Source organism: Megalops cyprinoides, chromosome 1, assembly GCF_013368585.1.
Source record: "Megalops cyprinoides isolate fMegCyp1 chromosome 1, fMegCyp1.pri, whole genome shotgun sequence".
Taxonomy (NCBI): Eukaryota; Metazoa; Chordata; class Actinopteri; order Elopiformes; family Megalopidae; genus Megalops; species Megalops cyprinoides.
The window spans coordinates 56,897,569-56,918,873 of record NC_050583.1 but is presented as its reverse complement, the minus strand read 5'-3'; the positions used below and the strand labels follow the sequence as shown (position 1 = coordinate 56,918,873).

The 21,305-nt window shown below is 38.6% G+C and overlaps 2 protein-coding genes across 3 annotated transcripts; one reads left to right on the top strand and one right to left on the bottom strand.

Moving 5' to 3' along the window:
- Positions 1-11,392: 11,392 nt before the first annotated feature.
- On the top strand, positions 11,393-15,987 carry ankrd1b (ankyrin repeat domain 1b (cardiac muscle)). Of its 2 annotated transcripts, XM_036540259.1 has the most exons (9): positions 11,393-11,466; positions 12,296-12,469; positions 12,911-13,030; positions 13,208-13,315; positions 13,428-13,526; positions 13,744-13,842; positions 14,149-14,247; positions 14,343-14,441; positions 14,849-15,987. In XM_036540259.1, the coding sequence occupies exons 1-9, from the start codon at positions 11,440-11,442 to the stop codon at positions 14,942-14,944; spliced, it is 921 nt and encodes a 306-aa protein (XP_036396152.1). In that variant the 5' UTR covers positions 11,393-11,439; the 3' UTR covers positions 14,945-15,987. The 2 variants fall into 2 exon arrangements, with proteins under 2 accessions (XP_036396152.1, XP_036396143.1); XM_036540250.1 differs by lacking the exon at positions 14,849-15,987 and having other exon boundaries at positions 14,343-14,828.
- Positions 15,988-16,098: 111 nt separating this feature from the next.
- rpp30 (ribonuclease P/MRP 30 subunit) lies at positions 16,099-20,706 on the bottom strand. The gene is made up of 11 exons (XM_036548204.1): positions 20,614-20,706; positions 19,938-19,993; positions 19,687-19,743; positions 19,531-19,596; positions 19,369-19,437; positions 18,977-19,066; positions 18,071-18,187; positions 17,928-17,957; positions 17,542-17,579; positions 16,772-16,851; positions 16,099-16,557 (listed from the first exon to the last, which is right to left on the bottom strand). The coding sequence occupies exons 1-11, from the start codon at positions 20,693-20,695 to the stop codon at positions 16,439-16,441; spliced, it is 804 nt and encodes a 267-aa protein (XP_036404097.1). The 5' UTR covers positions 20,696-20,706; the 3' UTR covers positions 16,099-16,438.
- Between the last annotated feature and the right edge of the window lie 599 nt (positions 20,707-21,305).

Here is a 21,305-nt window from a genome sequence, read left to right as displayed (position 1 = left end):
AGTATGTCAATGGTATCTAATGGTGCCAACATGTGGAGGAGCGAAGGAAGGTATTTCTAACATTCCTATTCATATATTTTACAGTTAAATAGAGGAAATGAAGTATATTGCGTTCCATACACATTTTATGAAAACATTATACAACTATTACCATTTGTAATGCAATTTATTGCTTTAGTCCAGTGTTTTAAATAACCACATGATGTGCTTGTCATCACTGAGGATTAACACAGGTTACAGCAAAGTACTTTAAAACCATGTCCTTCTAATGTATGACAGAACTAACTGTCATCTGGTGAGAGCTGAGATTATTTAACTATGTTTTTATTTCTCAGTTTCAGAAGCAATAAAACCGAAGGACAATATTACTACAGTAAAAACAAGGTATTTTGGATTGAGCTAAAAATGTTTGCTCTTTAGTTCTGCACAGAACTACAGACATTTGAGGCTAGCTTTTAGTTTTTCACAGAATATTTTGTGCAAAGCAGGGCTGAAGTTGTGAGCAATAAAGAAGAATTTTGGTCCAATGAGAAGCTCTGTTCTGGGATGCATCTTGTAATGTAATATGGCATTACTGTACAGGCGTTGGCCTGGAGAATTCCTATAAAAACCAGCCCTTGGCCTAAATTCTCATCCTAACACCTTGTTCCAAGTAATGACATCAGCACAGATGGTACGCTCATCATTGGTACGTATTTAAAGCAGAGGCTTTTGAGATTGAACACAAAAAGAATCCTTTGAAAAACTAAAACCCAGCCCTTAGTTTTAATTTGCATGTAGATATGTAGGATGAATCTTCTTTGTGTGAAGCTCTTCCATCATATTTCTATCATACAAGCAAATACATTTCAGACAGTTTTTTATAGATTTATTGTCATTCTATTGCTTTCAAAATATTGCAATGCAATATTTCTGTGGAGATTTTAGATGATATTGAGTATCATTATTTATATCAGATGATAAGATTTTAGTTATGCTCACTTTCAAACAACAATTTACACTTAACAGAGAAAGACTTCCCAGCTTCTCAGATCCTTTTTAGCATATCCACAGTTGGAGACATGATCTTCTGTTGCATTAACACATATGCCAAGCTGTAAGTTCGACAACTTTAGCTTCCAGCCAAATTTTATTAGTAAAGAGTGGGCCTACTTTGGTGTGTTTAAGAATTCCGGTCCTTGATCATATTTGTGCTGACAACACAGGTGGGATTTACACAGCAACACAGGTCTGATCGTGAGAGTAAAATGCAGTGTGTGATTGGTTCCCTGTTTTAGGCTGCTAATTCAATATATGCCATTGTGTCATGTGTCCTGTTCATGACATTCCAGTCAATAAAGAATTCCTTCCTCTAAAACGATGCAGCATAAGAAGACAGTTAAATCTGTTAAATCTCACAACATTTACTTGAATACACTGTTAAATGTTACTCTTTCAAAAGAAATCTATATTTTTGTGACAATGAGGTGCACATTTGTGAAATTGCACAGAAACGACACAAATATTTTTGTCAAGGTTGGCGTTTGTTCTTAAACACAAATCTATCTGTCTATCTTTTGAAATAAGTATTTTATTCTTATTGTTTTCAAACCACATTAGCACATCTCAGGTAATAGATAATGCTTTCTCCTGAATTGAAATGTGGTTCATTGTGTGTGTGTGTGTGTGTGTGTGTGTGCGTGTGTGCGTGTGTGTGTGTGTGCATATGCGTATGTGCGTGAATGTGTGTGTGTATGTGTGTGGTAGTACAGATAAGGCCAGCAGTCATTTGAATGGTGACAAAAGCTAACCGCATTCATTCTAGTGTCAGTCAAATTGATGAATCTATTTATTTCATTATATAGCTTGTCAAAAGCAATTATTTTTTGATAAAGGATAATGAAAATAATTATGCCAGGAAATACTCAATGAATTAACTCCCTTGGGTCATAACATGATAAAAGATTTATTTGAAAACACTACAGCTCAGCCCAATATTGAACAAAAATGTGTGGATGCAATGATAATAATAACTTCATGGAATGATATTGCAAGTGCAAATATATTCTACCAGGCTGAGTATGGCTAACCAAAGTCAGATAAAAATGAACATAAAAGGATATTATCTGTTATTTAATGCCATATTGGTATAAATATTTGGTATTAGCAGTCGCCCATCAGGTTCCCATTTTTCTTAAATGCACGTTAGCTTTTCTTCCAGCTTGCATCACAGTTTTTCATTAAATTCTTACCTGAACACTACCCAGCGTCAAAGCTGCTTAAAATAGTCAGAATCCCTTGGACAGTGCTTTAATTTAAACAGATCAGGTTTAATTACGATTTAGTGTTCTGTTAAGCTCTGCTTAAATGTAAAAGAGCCCCTGCCCCCAAATTCATTTGTAGCTCCGATTCAATAAAATGAATGAAACACATGCGTTCCAAGGCCAGGTTTGATAGCCACTGTTCTGACCTTCAGGCCCATAAAGGACCAGTATTGCCCCTGGGGCGTGTTACATGTGGGTGGGCTGGACATTCAGATAGAACTTCAAAAACAGCTGAAAGTCAGATATAATTACCGGGTAACAGCTGGGAAGAGAACACATGTGTCACATTAGAGCCTCCATTTGTCCATTTCATCTCAGATACCATATCGTTTGGTATCAGTTTGGATACCAAATGACCATTTTGTATAAAGTCTTGAAGAAAAAGGAAAACTGGACTGTTATGGAAATGTGTTGACAAGAATGACTGCTAAAGTGGGATCATTCTTCTTCTCACTATAAACATTTCCCATTTCTGTTTTTCATACCTTCTGAGAGAACAGACTGATTGTCTGACCCAATGGTGCTGGCCTTAGGTTCCAATATAAAAGGTGATAATGCTTCAGGGGATTCTATGGCTACTTTAGACCTACAATGTTAACCTCAATTTTTAATAGTGTGGTATTTTTTATGTCTTCGATTTACCACTTTTGACACAAAAAACTGCTCACTGAAGGAAGGTTTGTTACAAAAATCCTCATCCCACAAAGCAGGACAGAACAGAAAGATGGGTTTCATTCTGTGAGATGTTGAAAAGTAAAGCCCTAAGATAGTAGTGCAATCATGCAGCACTGTTAGAATGACTTCTTTATTACTGAAAAAGTAATGTGGCAAATGATATATTTATATGGCAAAGATGTGAATGAATGACATGCAACATTAATAGTTTGGACAATGCAACATTAATAATCACACCAAGAGAATGATAACCCCTGAAAAAGTGTTGATCATGGACTTTAAACCTCATAGCCTATATCACAATACTCTATGAGGCAGGTAATAATGTAAATAATAATATTTCATCTAGCTCTTATGTCATTTTGTATAGCACTTAGGAATGTGTTAAGTATGTATTATGAAGATACATATTCTAATTGCTCAAAATGGCTAAGGTAGCCTTTTGAAGCTTGGATCACCAGACAAAATTTCAGTAAATGTGGACTTGGCAATGAGGGCATGGTTAAGTTAATGTCCCTATACCAGAAGCTCCTGTCAAGAAAGAAAAACCCCTGACTCTCAATGGTGGGGGAGAGGAATCTGACACTGAATCCTCCCATATGAGTCTCAAAGTGGCCATAATGGTCCACAGAGTGTTCCTCTAGGAGAGAACAGGCTTGTTAACCATTCAGAGGGACATCATTGCCAATCAACAACCACTGCCCTGAGCATTGTCGTGAGCAGGGCACGAACCAGAGATCCATTATGGAGCTGCTAAGGTAAAGAAACCAGATTCTAACTTCATTCATCATTTGTTGCTGTAGGACATTTTTGGTTGGACTGGTTTAGAATAGCAACACAATTATTCCTTAGAGGTGAAAAATGTGTAGATCATAAAGCGTTTTGTGAAGGTCCACATATTGGTGAGGAATAGTTGATTGTTACCTTCAGGTTCTCAGACATGTTCCACTATACTAATATCTGCCATGCCAGGAAGGGTGTGTGGCATACATTTGGGTATTTCATGTATCTTACTTATGTAATGAAAATGTATTCAGCACTCTGTGTCATCTAGAGTTCAGGCAGGTCTTTACAAATTTTTGGTGAATTAAGTCATCAATTTTTGGTAAATTACATTACATGGGAACCCGTTTTTTGTGGGAGAAGATTTTTTTAGGCATCATTTCCATGCACAGGTGTACATACACCATTGTACACAGCAGCATTGCCTCTTAGGAAACCATTCTTTGTATTTTGTTGGAAAATTACAATTTAACTTTGTCCTCCATATGCAATGAACCGTGGTGCTTGGTTCAGAAAAGAATTTGCTCTGAACTCTCCAAAAAAAAAAAAAATCACAAGCAGGACCCTCATTCAGACACATTCCACGCATTCCTATTCATTCCAGTTCGCTGACTCAGCACCTTGGGCCTGCTTTTGTGAAAATAATTACTTCCATCAGGTGAGGAAAGAGGGTGAATACTGTTATTATTATTAGTTGTAGCAGCAGTAGGTGTAGTGGTAGTGGTTTAAGTACTATTGTTTTTGTTATTAGAAATTAATTTATTCACTTATGGAAATGACCCTCAAATCACTCAGAATGAAAATGCATAACCTAAATATGTTGAAGCATGGTATGGTTGCAGTTTTATATCCACATATCTTGTTGGAAAGGGTTTTGTCATTATTACCCAGTATTCCTTTTAGGTTGCATTCACTACATGTTTTGTAAGTATATGTCACAACACTAACCCCTGCTTTTCATGTTAAGGATATCTGCAAGTGCTATGTGTTATGTTCAAAGATATCCTTAAAAACAGATTCTGCTGGATATCCTTGTAGATTGTCCCTCTATTCTTGGAGAGTAAGCAGAGACTTGTATAACACTGATACCATATCTTTGAACACGTCATTTCAAAGAGCTGTCTGATTACTTATCAATGAACTTGATATTTCCACCTTTGTCCTCACTTAATGTTTCAGGTCCAACATGGCTTCACCTATGATTACGTTTCCTGATTGGGATTTTGAAAGTGATGACGAAGATGAAATTAATTTTGTTATGGTAGGTAACTTTTCTTCTTACACAGCACTTACACAGCACTATGGGAACACCATGGTATAGCATAACACTGTATAGAAAGTTGTTACTGCTACATGTTTAATAGCATTATTTAATTATTGTTGAAATAATTGTCACATAATTGCAGAGGCGCTAAGGTTTGTTGTTACCACCATTCTGAGAATGCTAAAATATTCAGTATGTCTGCACTAGCTGCTCATCACCTTAAAAATAGTGAAGATCTCTAAGGGAAAACAGAAAAGTGGATTTCCTTGTGACATTGTTTTTATCTTATTAATCAAATATCAAATAAGCCTCTTGATATGATAATATCACATATTTAGTTTCTGTCCTCGCAGAGAGTGACATCATTATCTTGAGGCTTGAGGAGATCAGGACTGGTCTGCAGTGCAAAGGATCTGGGTCTATGTGGCATATCGCACAACTTGTGCTCTGGGGTCTGCAAAATGAGTGGATTCAATCCCTGCTCAGTCCACACCATTTTCATTTGCCAAGATGTAGCCTAATGTGCAGCCAGCACCACTGATTTCTTTGTTTCCTGTGCTGGCGAATTGCAGCTTCTGTGATGCATGACACTTGATCTACTCAGTCTTTCTGCAATGACTTTTTTCACACAGCTTCAAAGCTTTCAAACTTTGAGTCAACTTAATGGCCGTACCTGAAGCAAAGAGTGCAGTGGTTGCACACGTTTAAATCATCCAGGTTAACCAAATGACCGGTTTAGGTATATTGGATCCCTTTATTTTAACTCACCGCCACACCTCCCCTATGCACACACATGTGCACGCATGTACACATGTTGAGTGGAGGAGGTCATAACAGGCTGATGATATCACGGCACGTGCAGACGTCCCTGTGTGCTGTAGGTGGGGGTTGAATTGTGTTCAGCGGACGGATTCTTTGCAAATAACACCCCCGTGCACCTCTCGCACCAGCCGTCACCCTGTCTCTTTCATCCCCGCATTTACTGCCCCTCCTAACCTTGGATCTGGGGATTACAGAATGTTTTAAATGCTTGTGTTGATCCCTTCCATTCCACAAATATTTTATTGCAATCCACCTGTTCGCAGCTCTGTCATGGCTCTGCCATGTTGTCCCAGTACTCCACGCACACATGTATGAATCATTCAGATTCTTTCAAGCAGAATATGTATTGCAGCCCCCAGATATAATAACGAAAATGAGTTAATACCTGAAACACAAATAGTTGGATGCAAGCTGCAAGAACATTCATTCCCCGCGAAAACGGTGAAAACCCCCATGGTGGCCTGTGGCGATTCAAGGGGGCCGATTTGGACTTGATGCTCTTTACCAATGTGACGTGGAGCTGTGCATGTTCAAGGCGAACACTGCATGCCTCCTTCATGTAGTTGCATTGCAGGGCGAGCGTCAGCTGTTCGGGTCACAGAGAGCTCTCCCCCAAACTTTTTGTGACACAATTATTTCTCCTTTTTTTTTTTTTACCCCTCAAAACTATTTGCCACTTAGATCCATGGCACCAGGGGGAGCAGCTGCAGGCTCATGTCACTAAATCACACATGTGCCTCAGATCATGCCTTTGACCCCGACCAGCCACTGACCAAGGTTATTAGGGTAACTATATCTGGTCCTGCGTGACACCTTTTTTAAACCTCGCATCAGCATCAACATATTTCTGCGCCTATGAAGTGCTCCCATTTATCTCTTCTGTGTGCACCATGCAGAGACTAGCTGCATTCACCCGCACTCCACAAGCCTTTGGGCGCTGGGCATCGTGTGCTTAGCTGTCACCTGCATAATACACAAATGTCTTCTTGGGCATATATATATATTTTTTTTAACTTCACAGAGCGACACAAATAAATTAATAGGTGCAATTAAAAATGAACTGGAGAATGCCAAAAGAGCACATGGTGTTCTTTCTCAGAAATAAAACTTGAGCTAAAATTCAAGTTTTTAAATTTGTCTTAAAACCTTATACTCTGTAAAACAAAATGATGCAACAACAACAACAACAAAAAAAAAAAAACGCTGAATGTCCCAATTGTTTTCAATAAGGCAATCAAAGATATTTCTTTCAAGATACAGTACTTTAGGATTTTGTATAGTAGTTTTAATGAAAATTTTATAATTTGAAAAACAAAAATTAGAAACAATAGTGTACAGGCATACACTTCACCTACATAAAAACAATATCCTACTATTATGCAATTATATTGTTATACAGTACCTAATCATACTACTGTACTATTTAACATGCATGTATTTCTATGTAACATTATGTATTTAAAATATATATTATGCTGTAATAGCTCCTTTTTTGAAGTAAATTTTGACATAGGAGATTGGGGACAACCTGCTTCGATTCATTTTCGTACTACAAATAGAACAAGTCGATTAAAAATAACTTTACTACTAGTAGAGTACATACACAGAAAAACTGTTGTGCAGTAGTGGAGGTACAGAACCAGTCAAAGGTTTGGACACACCTACTCATAGAAGGGTTGTCTTTATTTTACTATTTTCCACATTTTTGAATATTAGCAAAGACATAAAAAGTATGAAAATAACACAAATGGAATTATGCAGTGAACAAAAAAAAATCTTATCTTTTAGATTCTTCAAAGTAGCCAAAAATATTTTTTTAAATTAATTTTTTTCTTGGAAAGAAATTCTTACATAGGCACCAACTTCACTATTTATATTTGTCTAAGAAACAAATTTTAAGCATTTAGCCATAAGTAAAATCAAAATGTCTTTGAATGCATGTTTCTCATTATCTTTATCAGGTGTGTTCAAACTTTTGACTGTATATCATTCTCAGTTTTGTTCATTTATTTTTGAATGCACCAAGGGATTCGTGTGCCGTATAATTGCGTTGCACTTTATCCAGCCACTTGGCACAAGTTTGAGCAGTATCGTTAAGGCAGCATCCCCCCTATGCTCTAATTGCATAAATAACTGCAAACTTTAGCGGCCCGCCGTGATAAAGGGGAAGAGTATAGCGGCGTATTTGGTAAGACAACATAATAGTGTCTTCAGTGACAGATGATGATGGATTTTTGCATGCAGTAACAAACTGCCTGGTGTGAAAGAAATGTTCCCAGCGTGGTGGAGTCGTGGATGTTGTGGGTGTTTACAAACCAGACCCCTTCTTTTTTGGCGGAGCAGAAAACTGAAGCAGGTACTAGAACCAGGATGAAAGGACAAGGAATGGTGGGACCGGCAGCAATGCTGGGGGGCTGTCTCTCCGAACGTGTAGTGTTACGGATTTAATTTTACAAGGGTCCTCGTGATGGCAAGGAAATACACAGCCATAAACCACGGAATGGCAGGGGAGTAAACCACCACTCCACTAACTTTGGATTCTGACCTTGACTAAATTTGTAGATTTAAAAAATAACATAATTTTTAACATGGCATTATTGTCACCATAATAATATTGCCTGCATTGATTTTTTTATGAGAATCCTATCATTCAGCTATAGAAGAAATATGCAGGACATATTAAATGTTAATTTGAGAGGTGTTTGTTGTTATGGATTTTAGTTACACCTAACAATAGTACTGAAATAAAAAAAGAAAAAAAAATACAAGCAATCAATTCTACTGTACCAAAAAGATAAACTCTTTTCATTCTTAATTCTCTTTTCTTTGCAAACTACTGGTGAAAAAAAAATTGGGCAGAGATATTTGACTTGTTTTCTATTTATTTTGAGTTCCTTGTTTGTTTGTTGAATGTTTTATGTTCCCAGCTGTATGTAAGGCAAATTATATTCAAACGTTACATTATGTTATTGGCATTTAGCTCTAATTCGAGAAACTTACATAGGTTACAGCTTTACAAGTTATCCATTTATACAGTTGGGTATTTACTGAGGCAATTGTAAGCTAAGCACCTTGCCCAAGGGTACAAGAGCAGTGGTCTGGCAGGGAATCACACCAACAACCTTTCAGATATAAGCCCTGCTCCTTGCCTCAGCACCACACTGCTTTCAGGGCCATACATTTCATGTCTGTTCATATTTACAAATGGGCCCCTCACATAGAGTCATACTGAGCCTGTTGCACAGAGCCCTGCGTACCTTATAGTGCCAACCAAATAGAGTCCTTTATATAGAGCCAACAGCATCGAGTCCAGCATACAGAGCTACCCTGGAGCCTGTTGTATAGAGTCCTACATATATAGAGAGCCTCCCAGATAAATCCAGTTGTACAATTCTGCATATAGAGCTTGTTGTTTGAAGTCCCACATGTGGAGCTCTCCATGTGGAAAAGACAGTCTTGCATATTGAGCATACTGTACAGAGTCCTGTGTACCTTATAGTGCTGACCAAATAGAATCCCCCATACAGAGACTCCCAAGTAGAACCTGTTGTATAGTTCTGCATATAGATTTGCTGTATACAGTCCAGCATGTAGAGCCCACAATACAGAGACCGTTATATTGAGTCCTGCACAGAGCCCACCATACAGAGTACTGCATATAGGGCCTACCATTCACAGACCATCACAGAGAGTTCTTCATATTGCTGGCATTTGGCCTTGGTGCCTCATCCAACACCATATAGAAATCCCATTCCATGCATATTTTCCACCTTTGGTGGAAAACTGTTATTTGGAGTATTTTAGACTGTTAATAACCCCACACTGTGATAATAAGATGCAATTATTTCAGAAGAACAAGGGGAGGGTGGAATGTAAATAACTGAGAATTGCAGTGATGCCTCATGCTTTTTTTACCTTGGAATGAGGACTACACACACATCATCAAAAAAAAGTACTTGGTGAAAATACAATGGCACAGTACTCCAAGAAAACACATAGATCCTTTTTTTACTTTGAACACATTATCCTAGCTTAAATGATTACTTTCTATACTTGTAATTCTTGTTTAGGCATTACAATAAAGCCTATCTGTAGTTCAAAAACACTCCAATATATCCTTCTTGACTTTACCACAACTAATGTTCTGTAAATACCTCATAAGCCGCAGTACTTCAAAGTACAAGTGTTCCTTTCAGGCATACATACCATTTGCATTTGTCTTTCTGAAGGTGAAAATAATAAATTAAAAAATAATAATTTGTGCCTGGAGTTCAATAGAATATATATTAGGTGAAAAACATGAAGGGCTCTTGACCCAGTTAGTCATTTGTACCTATTGAAAAGCCCATCAGTATGTGTTCTGTCTTATTAGGCTAATCCCTGGGTTCAGGGAAACACATGTTTACTCAGTAAGGATCAAAAGCTATCTGTCCCTTGGTTAGCACTTTGAGTACGGAATGTAAGCTCTTAGGGTTGTGTACTAAGTGCCATAATATAGTGATCTCTTCAGTGTCAAGGCAAGGCACAAATATCAGTTTAGGTGTCACTATTACATCTTACTACCTTCTGTCACTAAAATATTCCTCGTAAAATCTTGACCTCTTAGGACCTTAAGACCTCTCACACTGTGCGGATATCATTTAGGGTGCTGTGTGCCAAAGCATAAAAAAGTGGTGACATTTCATTTCACATACTGCTAAAAGAAATCAAAAGATACATAAATGTTCCATAGGTTTAAACTTACTCATCTTGAGATCTGTGATCAATGGTACAGTCTGTACTTGCCCAAAATGGCATCTGTTCAATATGCTGGTAATGAATATGACTAATTAGTGCCTGTGATTTATTACTAACTCCATTAAAAATAGTTAGAGGCAATAATATTTTTATTAGCACCAAAGGAATGAGTGTGTGGACAGAAATGTTAGAAGAAGACAACAACCTAGTGAGCACAGTCATTAGCACAAAGAGGAATTATCGACGGGAATCAACACTGTGATGACGGGCCTGAGCAGAATTCTTACAGAGGGTGGTGCGTTTCTTTTATAAATAGTTCCTTGAGGATGAGGTAAGCCTCTCGTGTCATCCTTTCCTGTTTTATCCTGGAGCGATGTGGAGTTTTGTCCCATGTGCCAGCGCTGACTGTCAGCTGTTTCTGGTAAGCGTGAGGGGTGGAGGGAGGTCCTGCATTGCTGGACTCTGTAGTCATTATGCACGGCAGCTCAATGGCAGCCAATCTCAGGTTTCACTCACCGTTATACATGCTACTGTGGGAGAGGAATGGGGGGGGGGGGGGGGGGGTCTGTGGCGGTAGTGGTCTGAGAGACGTCTTCCGACTCGGGTTTTTTTTTTTTTTTCTTTTTCAAAAAATAAAACATGGCGACATTAGCTCACACAGAGCCACGTGCCAAACATGTCAGGACACCTTGCGCCATAGTTGGGGGTTGGCTATCCCCTCAGGTTGGAGCATGATCTCACTCTTGACCCACCCCAAACATATATAAGTAATGGTGGACCAGGCCATTGCAGAGTAGATTTGACACTGGTCACTTCAGGAGTTGAGCCTAATACAGTGGACTGCACACCGTAGACATGGGGATGTTGCGCGTTGAGGAGCTTGTAAGTGTTCAGATCTGGCAGAATGAGGCTTTTGAATCCAGCGCAGCTTGACTTGGGATTTTTGTACAATTTTGTATCCAGGAACTAAATGTGCTTTGCTTGTTTTATATATTAAAATAAGAAGTGGCTTTTCTTGATCAGACTGCAAAATAATACCGGTCCTAATGAGCATGGGGTGTGTGCGGAAAGGGAATATTGAGTACAGTTGGTCAATGAGAGTGAATAGATCCATGCTGACAATTTAAATGCATGTTTTTAATTACCTGAGAAAATACAAAATATGTAGTATCATACTAAACTTTTATACTCTTTTACTAATGAGGTTTTGGAGCAACGGGATTTGCCAAACCTTTGTTATCAATATTAACATATACGGTGCACCATACCACTGGTGCAGCACTGTAATTATTCATCAGCATTTGCCAGGGTGGCACAATGAGAAGTAAGACAGTGCAGTTTTCCCTCCTTGGTAAAATGAATTAGTCGTGAGCAGACTCTGAATGAGGAAATGCCTGAGGACTAATACTGATAGATCTGGTGTGAGCTAAATAAACCGCAGGGAGGAAAGGAGAGGCTCCTTTTCCACAAGGCAAATGCATCCAAAGATAATTACCACATCTCTAATGATCCAATCTCAGGGAGCTAATGGCTTACTGTGTTCTCAGCTCTTAAATGCCCGTCTGAACTTTTCCCACATCCTGGCTCCCTCTTTCTGTCGCTGATAATCCAGCTCACGACTCTGGGTATGGCTCTGATTTGGTCGGAGACAGGGTCAGCATTATCCCTGTGCAGGAAAATAAAACTCACAGCCTTCTCTGCCTCATCGAAGGTTACTGGCAAGAAATGCGAGAACAAGGAGACAGCGGAGCGCTTGCCAGAGGAGACCACAGGGGGACTGTACGAGACAGCCATCACCCAAGAGAAACAGGATGACCGGAGATCGCTCACAGACCTGCCATCTGCCTCGACCTGTGACCATGAGGTCACCCTGCAAACCTTAAACGTGAGCTCAGTTTCAGTTCGTTCTACAGAATCTGAAAATGGAAGGGTGATTCAATTCACCAAGGGGCGTTTAGCTATAATGAAGCCTAACAACAACAGCCATTGCTAATTTTCTGTGGTGGTAACGTTTTGTACAAATTTACAAGCAATGTCTTTTAAATTGGAAATGCAAATGTTGTAACAGTCACAACAGAGGTAACACCGACTGAGTGTTTTTATTCTTTAAAAGTATGACGATACCTGAGTGACTTTCAGTTAGCCTTGAATAGTCCCTAGTCAGACCATCCGCTTGAGGAGGCCACTTAATAAACCCACTTAACACAAAGGGGAGCACACCAAGTCTTCCAGGACACTTTGTTTTAACACGCCCAGCATACGAAAAGAGTTCATTTACATTTCAATGACTATTTTTTATTTTTTTTAAATGCTTTGCTTGTTGCAGACTGACAGAGCTGGCCGTCTGAAACTCGAGACTGTGGATGACCTTTACAACATCCTACAGCTGAAGAAGAGGAAGAGAGTGAAGAGGGTGGCAGCTAAGAAGCCAGAACCTGAACCAGTGGTAAGAAACTCTTCCCCCTCAAAACACTTCCACCCTGATAAGCCACGCCACAGAAGCGCAACCTACAGCTTACATTTAGAAACACACACACATTTACCATTCATCAGACAACGTAACGCAGAAAACAACTGGAAGTGCTATGGGACACTCACAACATAAATCTCCGCTCATTTTCAGCCCGACGTAGTGGATGAAATGACATTCCTGGATGCAGCTATGAAAAACAAGCTTCCAGTGATCGAGAAGTACCTGGCTGATGGTGGAGACCCCAACGTCTTTGACAATGTGAGCATTTAAGTGGTATACATATCATACTGGTCATACGAAGTGCAAACTGTGAAAACTGTGAACCCCATGTTACCGGTGAAGATCTAACCTCTTCTGTTCCTCTCTGCAGTTTAATCGCACTGCCCTGCACAAAGCATGTTCCCAGGGCCATGTGGACATTGTGAAGAAACTTCTGGAGGCAGGGGCTTCAACTGAGAGTAAAGACAAGGTACATCTATATCTTTCTAATTTCATAAGTACATCCATAGCCATCATTATCTTATGGATGGACGACATGCACACAGATATATTACTGGTGCTCTGATCTGTATGAGTGGAAATTGATTGGGATACGAACAATACAAAGGTTAAATAGCTTGGGTCTAACTGGCCTTCAGCACGTCTCTAATGATGCCTGTACACCGCCCCCCCCCACTCGCATACAGCTGGACTCCACAGCCGTTCACTGGGCCTGTCGGGGAGGGAGTCTGCCAGCCCTGGAGCTGCTGCTGAACCACAGTGCCAACTTCAGTGCCAGGGACAAGGTACGGGCATCCTGCACAACTGCCTGTGGACAATGTTGATGGTGTGTGTGGGGGGTGGGGAGGCTATGGGTTAGCATGCTAGTCCTCTCGCGTTGACAGAAACAGTATCATACTTGTTTTAACCATGGCAGGTAGCTGTAAGTTAGTCCTCTTGCATTGACAGGCAGCACATCATGCTTGTTTTGACTGTGGCAGGGAGCCACAGGTTCACCCTCTTGCACCGACAGACAGCACCATACTTTGTTTTGTCCACGGTGAAAGCAATGTGTTTACCAAAATATTTCTCTTCCATTTCACGTCGCGTAGCTGCGCAGCACTCCCCTCCACGTCGCAGTCAGGACTGGACACTACGAGTGCGCCGAACACCTCATTCACTGCGGCGCCGACGTCAACGCCAAAGACAAGGTAAGAGCGCTATGCTGACAATTCCGTTAAAATAACCACATGAAAAAGGGCTTGAAACACTTAGCACTTTATCATTTTATCTCTGTCTGGCACAGGAGGGGGACACACCTATGCATGATGCTGTGCGGACAAACAGGTTCAAGATTATCCAGCTGCTCCTGCTTCACGGAGCCAACCTGAAGCTCAGAAACTGTGTAGGTCCATCTGTCCTCATCAGTTCCACAGATCAATGTCATCCAATTGGTGTTTATTCACGCAGAATAGTCATAATTAATGCTCATGATAATAGATGTTAGTTTTCACTTTTCTTTGTTTTCACATAATCCCACGCACGCTCACAACAGAACATGTAGAAGAAAGCCTGTTTTTTGTGAGAAATCCATTTTTTAATAATTGAGAATTGTGTCCATGGTATATTTCCCCTCTTAAAGCGATAATGGGGAATGTTGTCTTGTTCATATTCAAACACCATGAAATACCAGGTTGTGACTGGTGACCACAGCGCCACCCAGTGGTATTAAAAATGAGCCGTTAGGGAAGAGAACAAAAAAGAGTTTGCAACTGCAGGGAAATACAGCATATATCTTTTTTTCTGACACAGGAGGGAAAGTCACCGATGGAGAGCGTTCTTCAGTGGCAGAGTGGAGCCAAAACCATTCTTTCCAACTTCAAGGAAGAGACCCATTCATCCAAGTAAGATGGTACATTCATAAATGGTCCACTTACTGGATTACAGAGCCAGAAAAGAGAATATGAAGATGTGTTTTAACTGGCACTTTGGCAGAAATGCAATGATTTTTTTGAAGACTTGGTTTCTGATGAAATAATGGAAGAGTCACAAACTCCACATTATGGTTGTGTCTCTTAAAAGAGGGAGAAACATGAATTGTTGCCAGTTTTGGAAGATTTCAGAAATAGGACTGATGTGAGACTGATGTAATGGAAAGACCACACTTCAGTTATGGAATTTAAAAGAGATGTAAGAGTAATGTCATGTTAGACTTTGAAGATACCAGAGAGAGATGGCAGGACGTTATTTGTTGATGATTAAGATCCTCTGATGGAAATGAGTCACAAAGCCCATGTTGTGGCTGTGTTCTAAAAGACTGAAGCAAGTGACTTGATGGAAGACATCAGAAAGGGAATACCAGGGATTATTTAATTATTTGATTGAGTACTTAATTAAGAATCCCAAATCCCAGTATGTTGAGTTAAAACTAATGTCAGATTTCAGAGATATTGAGAAAACAGAACCATATGTACTGAATTAAAAGGATGATTTTCTGATGCAAAAAAAGCAACTTTACAAACAGATACAGTGGTTGTGTTCTGTGAGAGAATGGCAAATGTGTTGGGAAGGCAGTTTTGAGAGCTTTCTGGAAGGGAATGTTGGTCAATGTGATGTGATATTTATTATCCCTATTGATGCCTTATTGAAACTTAGTGCAAATGATTAGAAAAAAATTCTTAGCTGAAACCAAATTGCCATAGTATACTGAACTTTGTGAATTTCTATGTTAGTAAAAATTTTAACCCGGAAATGGTAAAAGGTTTCCATGAACAGGAAAGACAAAGGAATGTGACAGCAAAAAGGATGTTAAAGGAGAGATTTTTGTGTGATGACTTAAATGTTACCAAGAGTCTTGACAATGTAATGCACTTATGTTTAAATGTTTTGTACTTAAATGTAAAGTTTATCTGTACATTTTGCCAATTATTTATTGTTGTTGTAAATTCAAATAAACAGCATCATCATTTTAAGTTTTTCTGCTTTCCAAAAAAGTTTTTCTGATGGCTGAATGTTTATGTACAGTTATACTCTCATTAAAAAATTCAAATGCATATGGGTCCAATTATTCAATGCTACTTCTGCCTTTTCACTACAATTTAACTCAAAGATACTGTATTTACAAGTAAAGATATCACTGAAAATGAGTTATACATGCTTTAAACAAGAATACTGTACTTTTGCAACTTACAGAAGAGTTTGGTCCAGATTCAATCACACAGCATTTTGAACAACTATGACTGTGAACATTAACATTTAAGCAAGTATTGCTTTTTGCTGTTTACTTAAGGCAGCTCATTGTCTCAGAACTCAATGCTGTGTGTGTAACAAGCTACGCTAGTGCTGAATCAGGCCCTACTCACATACTCAAAAATATTTGTCAGTCTTCCACATAATATCCAGCTACACAGCTTCCATTTTTGCCCTTTTTACTGCTGGAGCGTCGTCTTCCTCCTGTCCTTCCATGGGTGGTTGGATTTTTTTCATTGTGTGTATTATTCCCAGAGCTGTCTTCCTCGTTTCTGCATCCAAAACACACCAGGAACTTGTTACTATTTCAACCTTTTGAGAAAAATCCCCAAAACACACATGGCTGATGGCACCTTACAACACATTGTGCCTGTATTAGCCGTTATATACCTGGGCGTTTGATTTACTGCATGAACACACTGAAACCTGTGGCCATCTGTCAATCATCTGTCAATCAAAGAAGTCTAATTGAGAGAGCAGGTTTACCTCCATGCAGTAGGACAGCTCTGCAGTTGGTAGAAACTGCAGCTTTGGCATCTCCTTCAGACAGGCCAAACAGCAATCCTCTGTACTCCTAATTCAGGAATATACTGGCACCAAATGTGGGGAATTTGCACACAGATCAGCCATACCATACATACATGTTGGACAATGAAAGGTTCCACACTAGGATAAATAACATTACTGCCGAGTATTAGCAATACGCCTGCATGAGACAAAAGCCACTCTGTCCACACAGGAGCACAGGCATAAGCACAAAGTAAGCTGTTTTTCCTATTCACTCAGTCTGTAGATAAGAAAGATTTTGTTCAAATATCATACATTTTTGTTCAAATATTAGTTACAAATATCTGTAGTTACACATTTGTAAAATGTTTGTCTCTTTTACAAACATGGTTTGTAAAAGAGATGGGTTTGTAGAGGAGTTTGCCATTTTAGCTTAGTATCACTTGCATGGCATACATTTAATGCTTCTGTCTCCACTGACAGTAATTTGTAATATAGAGATGCATACTTTAGGATAATTAGTCCAAATGGACATACCATTCCAAACATCTTTGTAAACTAAATTTTCTACTATGACATATTAATGGAATATTTTTTGAGTCAGCATATTCAGCAAATTGCCTTGTTTTATTTTAAAGAAATCAATACTAATGAAATAAAGGGTGCATGTTGATATGGTAAATATGTAAATACAAGACAATGAAGGAACACATATGTCTCTAAAGAGCAAGTATACAGCAAAAGGATACAAATTAGCAATGTCATATGGTCCTCTTAACTCAAGGGGCTAAAAGAAAGAAATACATGATTAACATCATATGCACCACAGAATAACAAATGCCATGTCACAAAATGTCAACAACAGTGAAGAAGCTTCAATATGAAGACAAATTCAATTCTAACCACAAATGTCTTACTAGACTCAAAATGAGAGGAGCTTATCTAAGTTGAACATGAAATAAAACTCCCTTTATTGTAATTGACACAATAATGTTCATGATGTTCCATCAAGTATAAGAGAAATGTCATAACACTGCAACATTTGCAAACCAAATGCTGAAAGTATTGATTTAATACGATACGACATGATCTTGTCTAACATATTGCCAAGCAATATTGCGAGATAAGAGGTTACCTTTTCTGCCCCACTGGACACAATAACATTCTGTGAAAGTGAAAATATCAGGTATTAAAGACCAAATGAATAATATTTGGTAAAAATAATTTAATAACTAAACACAACAGAAACATAATTTCAACAACTATAGCATTAATTACCTTTCCTTTGCAGGTCTCCATTAGGCTGAGTGCATTTGAGATGGTATATCGCCTCATAGTGGAATCTTTAATAGCTGGCACGTAACTGATCTCAAAGAACACTCCTCGGTCAATTGCCTGCGAAATAGACAAAGGTATGACTTCATTTCTGAGTTAAGATACAGCTCACCTTATATTGTGGTGATAAGTTCAGCACATTCAACCAAAACTGTTTTGAGGATGGAATAAAGCTTGAATATTTTTCCATCATTTTCCTGTTATTAATGAATGAAAGGTTTACATGGATCCAAGATTGCTATAGGTACATGCTAAAAATGGAGTCAGTAAAAAAGAGAAATAGAATCGCCACAAAGATTAGGCCCCCACATGTGGTTGCATATTTTACATTACATTACATTAAATTACATTTTGCAAGCAAAATACAACCACACGGATCTTTAGGTGACAAGGACCAGGGGGGGTGAAACTTTTTCTGTTTGCTTCCACAATAAATCACCATATTTAAGACTAACTTAAGTGTGTGGGCACTCTCTCTTCAGGATTACCAAATAAAGAAAATATAAAATGTAAAAACAATGATCATATGGCCACTGTAGTTTGGCAAAGGTACCCATCCTACTGCACACAAGAAAAAAAACAGCTCTTTAAATTTGGTCCTTAATATACTTTAAGAAAATCTGGTTGACAGGAAGCTGTGACTGATGTCACATAGAATTTCAAATGCTTCACATTTACTTTAGAAATATTTATGTATACGGCAACAAAATATAAAAACAGCTAATCAAACTGAATATGTTGCACACAATATCCAATACATGAACTACATGCTACTCAAAAATGAGCTGTTGAGATTGATGTTAAATTTAAAATGTGATTTCCTGAATGTATACAGACAGTCTTACTTACACCATTTACCGGAGGCCTTTTGAAATGAAAAGGTTGTTTTTCGGCCACTGCAATACTGATGATATCAACATCAAAGGACATGCAGGCTGCCTGTAGAAATACGTTGAGACACCCAAACATGTCATATAGGGTCATCTTACATTTGAAAATACACGTTCACTAAATTGAAACACTCACACCCAAAGGGCAAAGACTGCTGTTAAAATAGACTGTCATCCTTATATTAACCACTGTGAAATTTACGGTAAAAAGTTAAAAATACACAACTGGCCCTTGAATGATCAAATTGGAATGGTCTTGGTTTACCACTCATCTGTAATTTTAAAAAAATCATCACACAATTTGGACCAGACACACAGATCACTAAAAATCGGTGGGAAAATAAGACTTACATGAAACAGCTTCTCCGTTTTGGGTAATACAGCAATTATGTCATATGATTTGAACTCATTGGTTGGCCTCTGGAAAGACATGATTACCCAGATTAGAAAATATCACAATATTTTCAGCTCATTTTCAGTTCAACAAAAAAGATGCAATCTTGGTAGACTTACAAAGTGAGATGCTTCCGAAACCACCACAGTCAATCTGTTTAACACTTTGATTGGCCTGGATTTACCCTAATAAATAAATAAATAGAATTTATGTGAGGCAAAGAGAGTACCTGCTGAAAATATTGAAAATATGTGATTTTCAAGATATACCATTACCTGCACAATGGGGAACTGATCAAAAAGCTCAGAAACATTTTTCGGCTTCCCAATTTCCTGTAACCATAAAAGAGTGCGCTGTTTTATGCGATGCCACCATCATCATTGATTTTGATGTCCCATCTTTTTTTTAATAATCAATACAGTAATTTAAAAACAACTGTAAAACCTGTGAAATCCAGATCTCTAACACAAAGGTTGCTTTGCCCTGAATTAGAGTCTGAGACGTGAGACATAGAGTCTGATCCTACCTGTTTCTTTTGTTGCAAGTCCACGACATGATTGATAGCAACTGTGGAATATCCAACTAAAGCAAAAAGAAGTCAGGTGTCACACAGTGTCTGATCTGGACGGTGTGTTTGTTTATTGATACAGTTTATACTTATGGCAATAATTTGAACCTATTATATAAACGATGGAAGAAACTCTGCCAGTGAAACATTTAGGAATATAATCCTAGCCTTAAACATGATGTAGTTGTCCACATCAAGGAGCAGAGGAAAAATCAACAGCAACTCTCTGCTCAGTCGTAAAGCTGTGATCCATCTGTATCACGAACCAATGACCCTCAAGTCAGAAATCCTGTGCATTAGTCACTACGCTTCAACTAACTTTGACACGAGCTGCTGGAACTCAGTGACAGTGACAGAACAAAATATAACTCGCTTTGTGAGACACACTCCGTTACCTATACGTTTTTAATCGCCTGCTACCTACTATGTTATTTAACAGCCAGCTACTTAAGTTGGAGCCCACTAACAAGCTATCCAAATGGAAACAAATAGAGCGTGATGGAGGAGTACTCAACCAATACCTGCAGCCAACTTCGCTAACTGGCTAATTTACTTGATAGCGACTACTTTTCTTTCATTTATAGGGTCTGAAATTTGGAATCAGATCTCAGGTCATAATGACCACGATACTTACGATGAGCGGCGGTCTCAATAATATCCTGAAGCCTTTTCTTGTCTGTTGTATGACTAATGTTCAAATCCATGAACACTGCCATGTTGTTCCATGTGGTTGATCGCCGCAGCAATGTACATCGGGAAATGTAGTCAAATGATAGAAACACATTTCCGCTTCCATGAGCCCTTGCGAAGACGTGGGAAGCCCCCGATTGGTCAAGTTTGAAAATAAGACCGCGACAGTTTGCATTGTATGGAAAGAAGGGGAGATTTAGAGATCAATGTTTTGGAAATAATTGTCTTTTGTCACGTAAGTTTGGCTAACGTATTGCATGTTAATATTGTGCTTTTGTTATAGAAAATAAATAAGTAAGCATATGTCTGAAATGATTTTTTTCTAAAACGTTAGCTAACGCTTGCTAGCAACGAACAGCATTGGGGCAGGTAGCTAGGTAACGTTAGCTAGTTTACCTAGCTAACCTCTATGAAGAGTTTTTTATATTCATTGTTAGACTGACTAACCATGTGTAACAACAGTGGTTCAGCTTAAAATGCATGGGCTTCCTTCGCTAACAAGATCAACTTGTTAGCTAACATTATTCATTGAACATCACAATAGGTTGTACCCATTAATGTTAGGTCGATGTTAATTAACGTTAGACAGCTATGTTAATTAACTGACTAGTTAACATTGTGTACAATAGAAAAGTC